Consider the following 17,566-nt stretch of genomic DNA (forward strand, 5'->3'; position numbering starts at 1 on the left):
CACCTTCCCCTTCACCTTCAGCATCCTCCATGAAAGTATCACCGAAATGAGCAAGATAGCTTTCATCGATGAAATCATCCCCTTCTTCATCTTCTTCCATTATAACCCCTCTTTCTCCATGCTTGGTCCAACAATTATAGCTTGGCATGAAACCGTGCCGAAGCAGATGCATGTGAACATCTCTTGAGGAAGAGTAACCCTTCTGATTCTTACAGATAACACATGGACAGATAACAAAACCCCCCTGCTTGTTCGCATTAGCCACTACGAGGAAATCTTTCAAACCCGTAGTGAACTCGCCGGAGAGTCGGTTACCGTACATCCATTGCCGATTCATCTGCATTATTATAATATAAAATATATAATTAACCATCATGCATTTGTTAAACTAACTAGCTACAAATAATATAAATTAAACAATGAACTGCACACATGCATATTTTATCAATGACACACATGCATGAAAGGTTTAAGTTGCTAACCGCGATCGAGGAGGAAAAAATAAATGAGGAACCTCAAGTGTGGCTCCAACACTTCATATCATGTTTGTTTCACCCTCTTAGGGCATTTCATCAACACCTTGTGTGCATAAGAGGAACCAAAAACAAACCTACACCCACTTGTGAAGAGAATGGCTCCAAATGGCTAAGTGTTGGCTGCTGGATGGGTATATATAGGGGAGGGGCTTTAGTTGCGGGTGGTCTGACCAACCGCGACTAAAGCCCGCGAGCGCCCTGGGCCCAGGCATTTGGTCGCGGTTCATCTGCCGAACCGCGACTGAAGACTTCATTAGTCGCGGTTCCTACAGTTTCGCGACTAATGAGGCTGGACGGAAGCCTCTTTTTCTACTAGTGAAATGAGGAGGCATTGGAAAATATAGCTCGAAATTAAAATGTTTCTTCTGTTTTATGACAGCTTATTCGTGCATTCACCTATGATCCCTGTTGCTTGAGAAGAAAGTATCAGTTAAATGCAGTTTGCACATGAGAATAAGTGTACCGGCCGGGATTACTACTTCTTGCTGGACTGTAATTTGCTATGGATCTCCCACGGTCATGTTATAAAATTTTAATTTCTGGATTCTCTTATGCAAATTTCCAAGATACCCGGACGTCTGTTTTTTCTTTTAGAGTGACCACATATGTACTAAAAACAAAAATATTCTACTGTATCGTGAGAGATTATGCAGCCAGATCATTTCAATGCGCGAACCAACTTGTGGTTGGATGGTTAAAGGGATTGTGGTCTCCGCAGCCCACCAGGGTTCAAATCTTGGTGCTCGCATTTATTTCTGGATTTATTTCAGGATTTCGCCGATTTATTTCAGGATTTCCGGCGATGTGCATTCAGTGAAGGAGACGTTTCCGTCAACGACGAGGTGTCTTCGGTGACTTCGTAAATATCAAGATGATATGCCGACTTAGTCTTTCGGAGGTGCTCATAGGGATAGGGTGTGTCTGTGTACGTTCATAGGGGTGAGTGTATGCGCGTGTACATGAGCGCTTGTTTTGTTCAAAAGAAAATCCAATGCTACGAAGTCTGCAGATGTGGAAACGCCCATCTCGTTGACGGCGTGCAGTCGTCGTTGCCGTGCTCCATGCCGGAGCATGCGTTCATACATGCATAAGTGGTTACACACTAGGTTGCTAGAAATTAAGCAGACGAAAACTATTCGTCTATATATACGTATACAAGCATGCATCTATTACATGAAGATGTCGAAGATAGATAGATAGAGAGGTTAACACCAAAGATGTTGAAGCCCGTGGCATCGTCTTCCTCGTCGGTCCGGTGCTGGGCGGTCATCGCCGCTGCACTGATCCTGTGTGCGGCCAACGTTGAGCTTGTCCATGGAGGTAAATTAAGCATGAGATGATCTCCATATCTTCACTAAACTCTGTTATGATCGATCGATGTGCCAACCGATATTCATATTCCTGTATGTATGTGTGTGCAGGTGGGAGGCCTGTGCCGAGACCTCCGGCTCCGGTAGGGCATGTGGCTCCCAAGGAGCACTGCCCTGACTGCAGCGACAACCCGCCACCGTCGCCGCCGCTTCCTCCTACTCCTCCGGCGGCTGCAGCAGAAGCACCTCCTGCTAGCAGCCATGTGTGATGTAGGCTGTGTGCGCTCCCTCGTTGGGCAGCAGGCCACTGCAGACATTTCGACGTTTACTACAGTCTGTTTGACTTGCTACAGTGGTACTAGTTCTTTTTCTCTTTGAGCCGACACTGGTATGTGTGTTTGTTTGGTTTTGCTATGTCTCAATCGACGGTTCAATTGAGTGTAAATTAGTTCAGAAAGAACACAAATAAGTCGCGGTCTATAAAGCTACGCTGGATGTGTACACTGGCCACACAATTATTAAACCGTGCAAATTACCAAATTGTGCGCCCGCCACCAAATCTATCATGGTTGCTGTTAATTGCGCCCGCCACCAGATCTATCATTTTTTTGCATTTACTGTTCATTGGGCGGTTTTGACCCGGTCAACGCCCTCAAAATCTGGTTTAAGACCAAACGTATCCGGTTTTGAAACTTGAGGGACCAAAAGTAGACCCAAAAATTTTGAGGGACCAAGTCTAGACTTTCTGGGAACTTGAGGGACCAAAAACACACTTTTCTCATCAAAAAACGTGCTTTCGAATGTTTTGACAGCTTAACTGTCCTCGGTAGCCGTTGCCTACTCTGCAGTGTTTACCACTGCGTGTGGGTGTACACAGTAACTCCAACCATCTGGGTATCTTACTCGATCTATATGCTTTGTTGACCGGCCAGAGTAACCCAAAGACAGTTCACCACACCAAATGACCTGGACCATCGGAACCGTGCACCCCACCAAAAGCACATAAGCAAAAGGATAGGCGGCCGGAGGGGCAGTCAAAGGCTGCCGCGCCTGATCTCACGCCTTCAATAAGCACAGAGTACCACAGCGGGCGATGTCCGCCGGTCAAAGGCACGTCTTCTGGTGACAAACTCTGACGCGGCCTGCTCGCACGCCTCAATGCCGGCCACAGACACGCCTCCAGGCCGCCTGCATACACGCCACCAAGCCGCATGCATGGAGCCTGCACAGACAATGACACGCGATCTTCTCCTCTTAATCTCCTGAAATAACTCATGACGGCCGCTCCAATAATTTTTGTGACAATAATCACCATCCCAGAAAATATACCAGCATAGCGCCGGATAATATGGTCGCCCAAGATGAGGCCATAACATCCACAAAGTTGGCGAGGGGGATGGCCCGGGAGGAAATGTGTTAGTGAGGGTCATCATCACAAAAAAATGATCCTGCTCGACGTTTTTTGGTCTGTCACTATGATTTTTGTTACTGAATAGAGCATATTTTGTAGTGGACTGTGGAATCCTGATGTTTGTGATAAGAAGTAAAGAAAGATTTGTCAACACATACATGAATATTAGCAGCAGAGTGTCAACCCATTAGTCGGATTGATTGACATACTAAAAGAACAATCGGTAATTAGGTATATTACCATATCTGGATGCTCCCTTTGAATATTGCCAACGTTCATGTTGAGATTTTTAAAATCCGTATAGGATCTTGTTCTAGGCCATAGCGGCTCGGACAATCGGGAGACCAATGAACATTCGGAACACAAACCCAACAAGGATCCTCCTCTTTGTTCTTGTTTTGCCACTTTCAGTCCTTCTTCTTCTTGATGTTGGTAGTCTTGGAGACTTTGTTCTTTCCTTTGAACATGAAGACAGCCACAAATATCATAGTGCCCTCCGAGAACATTTAGTCATGTTCGGGTGGAAGCCCCCACTCCCCCCGCTCCTCAAAGTGGCAGCTGAAACCCAGTGCATGTTCAAAGCGGTGAGCCAGATGATGGTTTTGGTCTGCCACCTCTTCAAGTGAGCATCCATAAATGGGCTCGGTTACAGAGCAGCAGCAAAGCCGGTCAACAAAAATTGGCTAAACAAATAAGGTTTTTGGATCTTTCATTTTTCGGTTAAGAAGAGAGAGAGAGAGACAGAGCGCATCTTAGGTCACTGAAAAATCTAGCGCTAGAGAGAGAGAGAGAGAGAGAGAGAGAGAGAGAGAGAGAGAGAGAGTTCATCTTAGGTCACCGAAAAGTCTAGGGCAACCACATCGTCGGCCATGGTGCTAAAGACGAGCTTGTCGTATTCCATAGTGGAAGTAGGCGCTCAGACGCCAATGAGGTAGTGATGGGCTGGGCTGGCCCAGTGATCCGTTGGATCTGGATCACACGGGGGAGTTACAACCCTGAACTAGGGTTCATTGCTACTCATCTAAAGTATGTATGCACTGAGAAGGGCCTAGAACTCACACTGCATACTTGTATTATTTCAAAGGTGTAATTAAGTAATCCAACCCAAGTTAAATAACCGGAGCTTACTTTTTAAAATTCAAGCGTAACTACCTCTTGAAAATATATCAACCATGCCTTTCATCACTCTCCTTATGAATGATATTTTCTTCTGGGACTAGGTTGGGCTTCTACCTGGCCATGGGCAGCCCGGCCCGGTCGGCACGACCCGACCTGCCCCGACGCTGCTCACGGGCTAGGCCTGGACCTAGATATTGAGCCCAAAGACCGGGCTGGGCCGGGCCGGGCCTGTAATATTTGCGAGTTAACAAATAGGCCCATCCCAAGGCTTCGGCCTGATTTCTAGGCCCGGCGCCCGGGCCTGGGCCTGGGATTTCTGCGTCGGGCTTGGTCAGGCCTGGCCCAAAGCCCGGTCCGGCCCGAGGGGTGGCCAGGTATGGTGCTAAGGGGACACACACACACACATAGATGCGATGAATCAAACATCATTCTTCTATCCTTGACAAGTTGGTAATGGTCGATATTTTCTTCGGAGGTGCAATGCAGTGGCAGCTTACTGGAAATTCCACGCAGCTTCTTCATATGACATGACTGGACTGTATTGCGTTGGCAATCACACTCGAATCAGTAGAGACTGCCGCAGGAGGTTGAATCGGCACATCTTGGAATAGTCACAGTGGTGCCAAAATGTGTGTCGACGGCTGCTGCATGACAGGTATATAAAGGAGAAGCAGAATTTTCAAAGATGCTTGGTCTATTGATTGACGAACGGAAGACTTTGACCATGGACCGGAAGGAAGCCCTATAATAACGCCTGCACAAAGAGAAGAGGGCAGCGTATGCAGTGAGAAGCTGGCTACGTGAGGATCATGGCGCTGGCGCGTCCTTCCTCCCTCGTTCTCGCGGTGGCGGTGCTGGCAATCATCTGCTGTTTCACGCCACGCTCAACGACGGCAATCCGAGGTATATATATATACAACTCCCCAGTAATTAATCTCGGCAACTCGATGGCCGGAATGATGTTTGATTCATCGCATCTACGCATATGTGTGTGTGTGTGTGTGTGTGCAGTTGTTCCCGACGGACTCCATGGGCTACTAAATTCCCCTCCGTCGCCGCGTCCCAATTATTCGCCGCATGCGCATGGGGAACCCTACACGGGACGGCCGTGCAGGCAAATTTATGGCTGCAGAACGGTTCCTGAACCACCTCCACAGGGGACATCCCCGCCGACTCCACGCCGCAAGACCATGCAAGTTGTGGCCAACACATGAATCACCGTTATATATCTGCAGCGATGGCGACGTTGCGATATGATTACGAGTTCTAGAATTATTTTTATGTGGCAACGATCGAGCTGATTGATGTGGTTGCTGCCACGATTCAGTGCAAGTTGACGCCGGATGCATGCATGCTACACAAAGAAAAATAGCTGTGTAATAAATAGTACTATTTTGCAACCACACTAATATATGTGGCGATGGCAAACTTTTGCTGAGGAAAGTTCACTGAAAAAAATATGTCTTGTAAACTAGCAAACCCGGGGAACTATATTGTTTATTGGCTGACCAACTGCATGATTGAGATATTGTTGACTCGTGTTGGTCTTATATGTACAAGACGAAAAAGGGTGTCCTTTTTGCTGTTAACCCAATGGTAGACTTTGACCGTCACATTTGAACGCGTCTCCAACACAAGGAATTATAATAGGACTTCCCTCGCAAAAATAAAAATAAAAATAAAAAAATTAATAGGACTTAATTAGATAGCAATCCTCGGTGTGGTAGTAGTACTAGGGTTCCGTATAAAAACAACGCATGCACAAAGAGAACACACATGAGAAGGTGTGAGAAAGTGACAGGAAGGAGGAAGGATCATGGTGGTTCTTACTTCTTCTTTTTTGTCTTTTTGCGAAAATATCAAATCTATTATAAAGATTCATCCGAAATACAAAGCACCCTAAACATAATAAAAATTACATTGAAGTACATGGACAACTGAAGGACCATTGCTGCCGCCGGAACGAGTCGCCGACGCGCCGCTGTCGCTGTTCCCTTACCTGAGCCGACCTGACCTTGCCGATGACAGCCGGAAAATCTTTGTGCACGTGCCCCTAAGGACCGGCGCTCGGGAGTAACAGTCATCGCCATTGAATCCTTGAATCGATCAGAAGAACTTGACACCAAATCTCCCCGTTGCGTATGCACGACGAGAAAAATATAACCTCGCCGCTCCGAGGAGCTGGCAAGAATCTAAGCCGGAGATCGGTCTAATCCGTCCCGGTGAACGAACTTGAGCAGGATCGGAGGCCGGAAGACTGACTCGAAGAAGAAGCTCCGCCCTTGTGAGAACCAAAACCCTACCTATCTAACCTAAGGCACTAGAAATACCATCCCCGCCACCGGTCGTCGGAGCGGCATGTGGCGAGGAGACAATCCACGTGCTCACCTCTCCTTCTTCCTTCTTGCTACTACACATCGTCGCGAACTTGCGATCCTTGCTTTAATACGTTGCTCCTTGTCATGCTGGGCGACGACCCGAGGTAATTAATTAATCAGTGTTTACACTTCATATGTTTATCCCCGCTGAAAACTTAACCTATTTGTCATCAATCATCAAAAAGGGGGAGATTGTAAGCGCATCTAGTGCCCCTTAGTGATTTTGATGTATTGAAGACTTATAGGTTAAGAGACTAATGTGTTTGTGAGTGTACACATATGAAGACTTTGGTTTTCTTGAAGAATTTGAAAATGAGGAAATTGATGTGACCTTGAAGATATTGATGCGAGGACTATGAAGCGTGAAGACTTTTATTTTCATAGTATCATTTCCTTCCTTTTGGTCATAGGAAACACCGCATTGTTAAAAGGGTCGAGTTAATATTATGGAAAAATTTCCAAGTGATGCTCATCTCAAAGCGTATACACATACCTAATCCTTCGAGTGAAGCCTTTGAAAATCTCTTACCATCCAGTCAATTTCTTCTGTGACAGAGACGAAGATCTTCTGGTCTCTGAGAAATTTGTTCTGACCGAGGAGTTAGGAATTCGCCAGTGTGAATTGCCTACAATGAGGAACACGATAGCCCTGAGGAATTTTGTAGTTTGAATTTCCGACCGTTGCTATTCTTTGCGCCAGCTGTCCAGATATCTTATCCACATAACAGTCATATCATTAGGGGCATTTATGTCTTATGATGTCGGGCTGCTCCCTGGCTATATATAGCCGCCCCCTCAACCACTAGCTAGTTGGCTGCTTAGAGAGATAGATTGACACTTGTCATTTAGAGCATCCCATCCTCTGAGGATTTTGAGAGAAAATCATCGGTGAAGAAAAACCCAAAACCCCAAACACCTAGAACCCAAAGTGATTGAGCATCACTGAAGAGATTGTTCCTATGTCGAACCGACGCTTGTTACCTTTGAAGACAGTGCATCTTCCAGACGGTTCTAGAGCATCCAGGGGGAATTGTGGATCTCCGAGTGCCCAAGTGTGTGAAGGTTTAGAAATCACCTTGAAGACTTACCACGAGTGATTGGGCAAGGTCTGTGTGGCCTTAGCTCAAGGAGAATACAGTAAGCACCGTGTGTCCTGGGACTGTGTGTCCTTTGGTTTAAATACCAAGCCGCTCCAACCAGACGTACAACTGTCACAACAGTTGAAACTGGTCTACCAAATCGCTGTCTTCACCGAGTTGTTGGTTCTATTTCCTCAACTCTTTCATTTCTCCATTTACTTGTTGATGAAATTTATCATTATTGTTTGAAGACTTTGACTGAAGACTTTCTCAATTTCCTCAATCCTATTTCTTCAGTCATCTTGTCTTCTGCCTGCTTATCCTATTTACCCACTACTTGTGCTCTGTGTATGTTTCATTTCATCATGATGACTATGCTAATGTCTTATTATGCATGCACCTGAAGACTTTATCCGATGCTTGTATTTCGTCACTTCGCAAATTCCTCAAGTAGTATTTCCTCAGTGACGAATTTGTAAAAATCGCCTATTTACCCCCCTCTAGTCATATAACACACTTTCAAATGTACTTCCGTGTAAATTGTGGAGACACTGTTGCAAGCATAAAGTTTAAATTTTTGAAACAATAGAGTAGTTAGGACTAACGATGCATCGCGTTAGCAACACATTTGCAAATTTGAGTCTATAAGAAATTCATTGGGCCTCATAAATATATTTAAAGGGGCAAGCTTACTGAGAAAATCAGTGTTCGATGCTTCCTGGATCGTTAATTAACTATGCCCTAATCATAAAGCTGATAATACATTCTAACAGCTAAATACAGACAACATTGGTTCAGTGAACACGTGAAAAGTAGAAAAAGAAGCTTACATCAGCGATCATGATCTTTGGGTAGTTAATTAGCTACTAATTAAACTGTGAATTAACGCTGCGAATCGGTACAGACAACTACATCCAAGAATAGCCAAGTCCGTGCTGGCAAGAAAAATTCACTGCCTAATTTTGATTAGTTGGAAACTACTCCCTTTATCATACCAATCGATGCACAAAACAAGTACTGCCCCCTCATACAGAACTCCTAAAAATATCTTGACAATAAATCTTGATGCACTGATTAACCGTCATCACATACATTTTAGATAACATGGTTCGTCAGCAAATACATTCCAAGACAGTAGATCCATCACCAAATTAACAACATTGTTCCACGATGCATCAAAACATAATTATAATTACAAATCTAACAACAGACTCATTAATCAGGCAATATAACTACTCAAAAAAAGCACTCCGTGGAATTTCACTGATAAAAATGAACTGATTAATCACCAAAATTTCAGATAAGACCAGGACAGTTCACTCCAAATTGAAGGTGAAAATTGCAAATCACAGTCATGAAAAAATCCGAGAAAACTTTTCAGAGATAAAAACCAGATTTGTCCCCGCCGAAAAACCAGATTTGAACACCACAAATCTGATCTCGTACAAAAAAATTCGAGCAAACGTTTCAGAGAGCAAAAATGACGAAAGAAAGCGACTTGGAGAAGAGATCGCCGGAACAATCTGATCTTGTAAAAAAAGTCCAGGAAACCTCGAGAGAAAAATGGGGAAAGAAAATGGCTTCGAAAAGAGCTCGGCGGGATTGGTCCTTGTTTGGTCGCCGGCCTTCATCCCCTAAGTCTCAGCCCATGCCGGATCTGCAATGACTGGCCGTTGTCCTCATGCTTCCACAGTACCCGGATTCATCAGTGGCCGTGTGCGGGGTGACCTAGGATTTCGGATCCATTGGTGGTTGGGGGCGATGTGGAAGTGGAGCTTCGCCCTGAGCACCGGCAACGCACGGGTGGCGTTGGAGGCAGTGCCAGCCGTACAATGTACATGAAGCAGGGGTCGCCGCGGTTGGCCTTGTGGGTTGAGAGATAATGAAGGGGCACGGTGGTGCAGGCGGAGCACGGCGGTTGCTCACTGGGACGGAGGGAGGCAGCGGGATCGCGCTGGTGTGGGGCGTGGGGCATGCGAACGACTAGAGCGAGGGGAGCAGAGAAACAGTGCAGGGCGGCTGCAAATACTCCACAGGGGCAATTAATGCGGTTAGCCAACTCCTAGGCAGGTATTCCCTCCGTACAGAAATATAAGAGCAATTAGATTATTACTTTAGTGATCTAAATGTCAATATACCGGAAGTTTTGTTTAGAGATACTACCGCGAAACAAAACTTAATACACAGCTTTTGAAGCCAGTGATCCGAATCTATATGCAGATGAATGGTGGTGACGTTGGGGGGGGGGGGGGGGGGGGGGGAGCACCTAGGTGCTTCTGTGTAATTACCAGTACCACTAGTACTCCACTACTACAACTAGCAAGCAACCACTGCATGCTTATAAAACAACGCACAAAGATACGCCAGGATCATGGAGCGTCCTTCTTCTCTCGCAAGCCCCGTGGCGGTGCTGGCTATCACATCTGCTGTTCCTTGGCATGCTCGCGGCGGGCCGTGGTAAACGACTACTCATGTCAATTGACTATATTTCTCTGGACATGTCAATTGATAATGGCACCTTACCAGAAATTCCATGCAACTTCTCCACGTGGTGGAATTGGACTGCAACAAGAAGGTCCACAGTCACACTCAAATCATGCTCGGATCACGCTAGAAGACCATACTACGTTGAACTCGCACATAAAGGGATTGTCGGTGTAAGACAAGTACATTTACTCGGTATATGCCCGTTTGGTAGAAAGGCATACGGGCATTGTATATCTGAAAATTGTGAAGGCGTAAAGACTTTCCATTGAAAAGTACAATATGGTCAAATCCTACCGAGGAAAGCATGAATTGTGTATTAGACAACATCGACAAATACCTACTTGTTTTTTCACTCATTTACAAACGTCCTCTGTTGATGGACGAGAGACATTGACCATGTGAGGACAATATGCTTCTTCTACGCGAGTGGCCAATTAAGAACAGATCCTAGGTATACCAAAGTCCTCAGTTTACAAGTTAGTGGTGCTCCACTAGTTCAACTAGCTATCTACCATTTTGCTTATAAATCCACGCACAAGGAGAACGAGTGAGAAACCTTGGGTCAGGATCATTCATGGAGCGGCCTTCTTCTTCCCTCGCTCGCCCCGTAGCCGTGCTGGCTATCATGTTTTTTTCCTTGGCATGCTTGGCGGTGGCGGGCCGTGGTAAACGACTACTCATCTCTTGTTGCTTCCTACTCTCTTCATATATACCCAGAGACACGAGATCATGCAGTAACATTCCCATGCAGTTGCTCTGGACGGAAGTCGTCACGGACGATACCCTCCCTCGCCCACGGCCTCAGTCAACAAGTCGACGAGCTGCCCCGGCTGCGGCTACGGCGAGGTCACCGCTTCGTCTCTGCTGCTGCCGCCGGGGACGTTTGCCCGTGCGCCGCACCGGAGGACGCTGGAGGCCACTGCAAACGTCGACCCTTACGCGTGAACCGCCTCGCTCCGTGTATATCCATGTGTATATATATATACACGCACGCACGCACGATCCATAGTCGCCAGAGATTTGAATAAAGGATCAGCACTGTATGTATTTTTTAGAAAAAAGGATAACCCCGGCCTCTACATGAGAGTGATGCATGCAGCCTTGGAAGATCAGCACTGTACGTACATATTTTGTTTAACCTATTATGTGTGTAGCTCTTTGTTGTTGTGTTTCTGTGCATGTGACGATTGAAACAAGCGATCAAATACCTGAAACTGCAACCGGCAACACGTGGCTCTGTCACGTGTATGTTTCCCGACAACAGGCACTTGTAGCTACTTCGATTTCACTGAACAAGGAAAGAAAATGAGTTATGCTTTTTTCAAAAAGAAAAAAAAGATAAGAGTTACATAGGATTCGTTATATATGCCTGGCGACTAGCATTGAATCTGTATTACCAACTTGCTTTTCTTGCACGCGTGCCAGGGGCCTTGTATCAAGAGAGAATAGTTACATCCATCATCATCCACAACGTAGGATTCGTTACAGATTTTTTTGAAACTTGAAAATATGGTTTCCACAAAGTTTTCATTTAATATTGATTTCTGTATGATATTCTCCCTAAACTTAGTTAGGAGAGACAGGAAGAGATCTATAGAGTAAAAGGGGTAGGGGTTAAGAAGATTATTTTTGGCTAGCTTCTTGTCTTTTAGGGTTTGCTTTTGTAGTGAACACATATAATCACATAGCTTATTATATGTGTTTTTAGCTCTGCTGGAAGATATCCTCTCTAGAGCAAGGTTAACAGTACGTCCGAACAACCGTTGTCACATCATGTATAGTCAATCTCATAGCTGACACAATAATAGTTAGCCATGTCATCAATATGTGGCCCACCTTGTTAAAAAAATCAGCTAAACTGAGCTAGCTAGGAGGCCCCAGAATGATTTGACACTTGGATTATTCGATGTGCTCGTTAAACGTTCCAATGATCTCATGGTTCCCATTGAGAATGGCTAGGTTTTTTTTTCTTTTTGTTGAGAAAATTGAGAATGGCTAGGTTCTTTTACCGTGCCACCACATCGTCTGCCAGTCAGCCCATTATTAACGGGCCACTGCTCCGAGAGGTGGCCTACACGTCTGGTGAACCGGGCTGAATTGATTGGATGATGTTGGTTTTTGAATGAGCTGCTGCCCCAAGCTGCTATGTGTGTGCTCCAGATGTTTTGCAGACTCAGGAGGTCTTTCGCCTCATGGGCCGGCTTAGCTTCATTTATTTACAATCTAAAGAAACGCTTCGTGGGTTTTCTTTGTTAGGCTTTTCTCCTCCTTGTTGTCGGATTTCCTTACACGAAACATTAGTGGTTCCCACTACTCTCTTCGATCCATATAATTTGAATGTTCCTATTTAGAGGCACCAGGTTCTTGTTTCGCCCAGGCCCTCGAAATCTCAGAACCAGCCTTGGACGAGCTTTGCAGACAAGAGAGATGCCACTCCTGCACAGCCTTGCGGATGGAGTCGCTGTCCTGGTAGTCGTCTCGGAAGGTCTCGAACTTGTCCATCATGTCGTGCACGGACGACCTCAGCAGCTCGTACTGCCACCTCTCCTGACGAGGGAAGTCGCAGTACTTCTCCCCGAAATCATCCACGTACTGCATGCCAATCAAAGCAGCGATGGTTAGGTTAGCGAATCCATCCAGCACCAGCAGTTTGGCGGCGTGGTCATGGTTACAATACAACCGTACGTACCGAGCACTTGAGCGAGCGGATCTCGTGGGTGTACTTGCTGGGCACGCCGGCGATCTCCCTGGCGCGGTAGAACTCCTCCACGGACCGAAGCATCTCCTCCTCCGTCGGCAGCTTCCTCCTGCCGGACAGCACCTGGGCCACCCAGCGAGCCTGAGCCTCGAAGGACCGAGGCGCGAATACCTTCCTGAGTAGGCCGACGAAGGAGAGTGACGGAGCCAGCGACGGCGGGAACACATGCTCGAACAGCGGGCCCACGCGGTTGTCGTCCACGGCCACCGCTCCGCCCGTGTCCAGGAACGGGAACGAGTAGTTGTACCCTGTGCAGTAGATGACGGTGTCGGCGGCGACGCTGGAGCTGGAGCCGCCGCCGTCCTTGAAAGCCACCCGCCCGTCCTCGCACAGACGCTCCACCTGCAGGCCGGCCAGGATCGATGAATGGTGCATTATACTACTATATTGGTTCTCTTCTACTACCTCTGTACAAGTTCCCTAACTACAAGTATTTCAGTACAGAGGGACCGCTTGTGAAGTGTACGTACTTCAAGTCGGAGATGGAGGTTGGTGCTGTACTTGGCCAGCACCTTGGACAAGCCTGGGGTGACCGCCTCCATGGACCCGGCGACGATGTACACCTCCTCGGCCACGCCGCGGATCTCCATGGCGATGTCTCTGCCGCTATCCCCGCACCCGACGACCACCACAACCTCGCCGCGGAACGGCTCCGGCACCCTATACGAGTGGCTGTGCATCTGCCTCCCCCTCCACGTCTCCATGCCTGTACGTACATCTTCTTCTTTATAGTAAACGATTATGGGAACATGCTTGGTCCGTGGAGCTTGCGTTGCTTTACACTTACCTTTGATGCTTGGCAATCTTGGCTGCGAGTAGTGGCCGCTGGCGACGACAACGGCGTCGAACACCTCGTCCACGTACGCGTCCAACTCCTTCCCGTCGGCACCATCGCACTCCCCGATCCCGAGGTCCATGGATCTCACAGCCCACTTACACGCCGGCGTCATGGCGGCATGGAGGACCCTGGTGTTGAGCCTCACGGCCTCCATGAGCCCGAACGCGTCGCAGAAGTCCTTGAGGTACAGGTGCACCTCGCGGTGGCCCGGGAAGCGGCGGTCGTCGCGGCCGCTCTTGGGGCAGAAGGGGAAGTCGGTGAAGCCCGTGGTCTGCCGGGGGCTGATGAGCCGGAGCGAGGCGTAGATGCTGCTGTGCACCTTCACCGGCGCCGCCACGCCGAGCGCGTCATCGGCGTCGGTCCTCGGGTCGTACAGCCACTGCCCGCCGACGTCGCCGCTCTGCTCCAGCACCGTCACGTCGTGGCCCTCACGGCGCAGCTCGCGCGCCGCGGCCAGCCCGGCCATGCCGGCTCCGATGATGCACACCTTCTTCGACTGCGGCGGCTTGCTGCCGCAGGCCGTATCCATGTGGATCGGCGAGAAGTCACGGCCGGGGAGGTGTGGAGCAGCTGTCTGATTTGTTCCTGCCACGAATTTTGTGCCGCATATACATATATATATATTCACGTCCTTTAAGTAACCATGTTGGAGTCCGGCAGGCCGGGACGAGCAGTGCTCCACCCACCTCCACTCTGATCAATAATTGCACATCATCATTCAGATAGTGGTTGCAGCATATGGTAGATAAAGTAGTACCATTATTGACAATTGTATATATATATCTTTGCAAAAAGGGAGCGTGTTTTACCTACTCCAACTTATATAATGTTGCTAAAATGATTGGCTGTAGCAACACACACGGCAACAAAAACTAATTCTATAAGGATGTGGCTAGATAATGCACGCCACATTATTTTCCCGAAGGGTCTGTCTGAAACTCAGTCAAGTGATACTTCTCAGTCAGGTGACCTCACCTATGTTAGTATAGGGCCTATAGGCCTGTTTTATCTTGTGGGCCATTGCATTGTATTTTTCCTCCTGTGGGCTTAAGTTCTGAGTCACAACAGGCATGGTGGGCTTCACCCATGTGGTCACGGTCCAGCTTACAAACGAATGTCGTTCAACCAAGGCCTGTATAATATGATCGATACACACAAAGAGCGTTGTATAATATGGATCGATCAGCTGCTCAATCTTTTTTTTTCGGGAAAAACTTCCAATCTATTCAAACAATCATGGTAGTACAACGAAAACTAGAAATAATAAAAATTACATCCAGATCCGTAGACCACCTAGCGACGACTACAAGCACTGAAGCGAGCCGAAGGCGCGCCGCTGTCATCGCCCCTCCCTCGCCGAAGCCGGGCAAACCTTGTTGTAGTAGACAGTCGGGAAGTCGTCGTGCTAAGGCCCCGTAGAACCAACGCACCAGAACAGCAACCGCCGCGGATGAAAAGTGTAGATCAAAAGGATCCAACCTGAAAACACATGAACGAAGACGAACGACGAACAGATCCGAGCAAATCCACCAAAGACAGATCCGCCGGAGACACAACTCTACACGCCCACCGACGATGCAAGACACATCACCGGAACGGGGGCTAGGCGGAGAGACCTTTATTCCATCTTCAGGGAGCCGCCACCGTCTCGCCTTTCTGAGCAGGACACAAATCCTAACAAAGCTCGAAAAAAGATCTAAAAACGGAGCCCTCCCACCGACAAGGGCCGAGATCCACTCCGCCTCCATGGCCATACGGCCACTTGAGACGGGATGGACCGGCACCGGCGCCGGTGGGAGGCAAAAAGCTAGGGTTCTTGGAGGCGGCGGCTAGGTACACATGACTGTATTATTCCTCGCAGATGGGAGAATCAACCGATCAGCTGCTCAATCAATTAACCCTAAATACCGCAAAAAAGAATCTGTTACCATAAAAAAAAGCTGCTCATTCAATTGCATTGGCTTGGAGTATAGCGTCACTCACGGTTCATTTTCCTCATCGTCCGCCCGGTGCTGGGCGATGGTCGTAGCAGTGCTGATCCTGTGTGCAGCCAACGTTGAGCTTGTCCAGGGAGGTAATTAAGCATCAGCTTGTCCATATATACCCTCACTAAGCTCTGCTGTGATCAATGGACATCAGGGGTCTATATCATTCCGGCTCCCACCACAGAGAACCATCGTCCCCACAAGGGGTGCCCTAACTGCAACAAGCCACCATCACCGCGGCCGCTTCCTCCTACTCCTCCGGCAGAAGTAGTGGCAGATGAGCATCGTGTTGGCGGCCAGACTTAGGTAGCGCCGATCGGCCGACAGTTCATCTATAATGACAGTACTTGCACATCATTTCATACTTATGAGGGGTGTTGTCGTGGAGTTCCATAGGTGGGCACTATCAAGGTAACTTGTGTTCTAGCTTTCACTGGCGAGTTCCGACAACAATGTCGAATCAATGTTGCACCATTTTTGAAGGCATTGTCTTGCTGTCCAAACTATTATCTAGGTTTCTTGATATTTGTGTGCATGTATGGTAAGTGTTGTAGTTATCATGCTAATAGTTGCCGGAATTTCAAATATTGCCAAGCTCATGCCACATTTTCCTTCTGTAAAAACTTTGGGACCTTCAGTTGGAAAAACAATTGGTTGTGTGCATCTTAGAATAGAGTAACATGCAATGGCCCACAAGGGTGACTCTTCCAGTGTCCGGTAAAAATGAATATAGCTTATTAGTGCCTATATTAACCTCCGAAAAAGTATAGAATCAAAAGGATGGCCAATGCTTGGTGTGAATGCAGGCATGTCGATGAGGGTGGCACATGACCTCAAAAATTTTGGGGCACCGCGCGATATCATGAGCTATTAGGATATAGATGGAGTGATCTTGTTTTAAAAGGGAGAAAAGAAAAAGGCCTAACTAGCCAGCCCACTAAGGTTGATGCCTGTCAGCTAAAAGTGGGAAGTTAATCAACCATACAGTGTTAGTCCCGATCTTGAAGGTACTGAGTCCAACTCTTCTGACTTAATTTCTCCCCATTAGCCTTTTCAGTGTGCTCTATAAGATTGCTTCCAAAGTCAAAGATAACCTGGGAAGAATCAACCTTCGTTCCTGGTCGGTTAATCACTACCAATATTATTCTAGCATATGAGTGCTTATCATCGGAGCTAATAAATCCGGCATATCACTTGGTAGGGTGTCCTAGCTAGGCGACTTGGCGGGATGGTAACATGAGCGAGGTTTTACCTAGGTTCGAGCTCTCCATAGGAGATAATACCCTACGCTTTGCTTGTGTTTATTGTGTTGGACTGTGTACAAAGTATAGCTAATGTACCGAGAGATTGTATGTGATCTACGACGAGCCCAACCTCAGGCTTATATAACATACGGGGGTCACAGGGTTTACATAACTAGGTCGGCTACTTCGGTGGAGGCAGAGTCCTCCACGGCTTCAATATCATCGAATTGTACACCAAGTCTCCTGGAATCTTCATGTAATCTGGAATCTTCCAGAAACGTCCTAGAGGTCCACAGCTCGGCCCATCATGCCGGAAACCGACGTGGAGGACCCCCTGGCCAGGACAGCGACACTCACATTTTTATGAACCGCAAAAAGCGGGTGAAACATAACGATTGTTCACTTAAGACATGATGAAAGC

General features: G+C 47.4%; 2 protein-coding genes and 1 long non-coding RNA gene across 3 annotated transcripts; 2 read left to right on the plus strand and 1 right to left on the minus strand.

The window, feature by feature from the left end:
* The first annotated feature begins 1,664 nt into the window (after window positions 1-1,664).
* On the plus strand, window positions 1,665-2,412 carry LOC123064265 (proline-rich transmembrane protein 1). The gene is made up of 2 exons (XM_044487781.1): window positions 1,665-1,856; window positions 1,958-2,412. Exons 1-2 carry the CDS (start codon window positions 1,754-1,756, stop codon window positions 2,113-2,115), a joined length of 261 nt encoding a protein of 86 aa, XP_044343716.1. The 5' UTR covers window positions 1,665-1,753; the 3' UTR covers window positions 2,116-2,412.
* A 2,681-nt stretch (window positions 2,413-5,093) lies between these two features.
* Window positions 5,094-5,888, plus strand: LOC123064266 (uncharacterized). The gene is made up of 2 exons (XR_006430656.1): window positions 5,094-5,279; window positions 5,388-5,888. It is a non-coding gene; the product is annotated as an uncharacterized lncRNA (long non-coding RNA).
* A 6,305-nt stretch (window positions 5,889-12,193) lies between these two features.
* Window positions 12,194-14,518, minus strand: LOC123068203 (flavin-containing monooxygenase FMO GS-OX-like 8). Its single transcript, XM_044490688.1, has 4 exons — window positions 13,866-14,518; window positions 13,549-13,784; window positions 13,010-13,420; window positions 12,194-12,912 (listed from the first exon to the last, which is right to left on the minus strand). Exons 1-4 carry the CDS (start codon window positions 14,443-14,445, stop codon window positions 12,664-12,666), a joined length of 1,476 nt encoding a protein of 491 aa, XP_044346623.1. The 5' UTR covers window positions 14,446-14,518; the 3' UTR covers window positions 12,194-12,663.
* Between the last annotated feature and the right edge of the window lie 3,048 nt (window positions 14,519-17,566).

Source organism: Triticum aestivum, chromosome 3B, assembly GCF_018294505.1.
Source record: "Triticum aestivum cultivar Chinese Spring chromosome 3B, IWGSC CS RefSeq v2.1, whole genome shotgun sequence".
In the NCBI taxonomy this organism is placed as follows: Eukaryota; Viridiplantae; Streptophyta; class Magnoliopsida; order Poales; family Poaceae; genus Triticum; species Triticum aestivum.

Coding starts and splice junctions, on each gene's coding strand:
- LOC123068203 (XM_044490688.1), bottom strand. CDS start 14,445: ATGGATACGGCCTGCGGCAGCAAGCCGCCGCAGTCGAAGAAGGTGTGC. Junction 13,785..13,865: donor AAGATTGCCAAGCATCAAAG/GTAAGTGTAAAG, acceptor ATGTACGTACAG/GCATGGAGACGTGGAGGGGG. Junction 13,421..13,548: donor ACCTCCATCTCCGACTTGAA/GTACGTACACTT, acceptor GCCGGCCTGCAG/GTGGAGCGTCTGTGCGAGGA.
- LOC123064265 (XM_044487781.1), top strand. CDS start 1,754: ATGTTGAAGCCCGTGGCATCGTCTTCCTCGTCGGTCCGGTGCTGGGCG. Junction 1,857..1,957: donor CGTTGAGCTTGTCCATGGAG/GTAAATTAAGCA, acceptor ATGTGTGTGCAG/GTGGGAGGCCTGTGCCGAGA.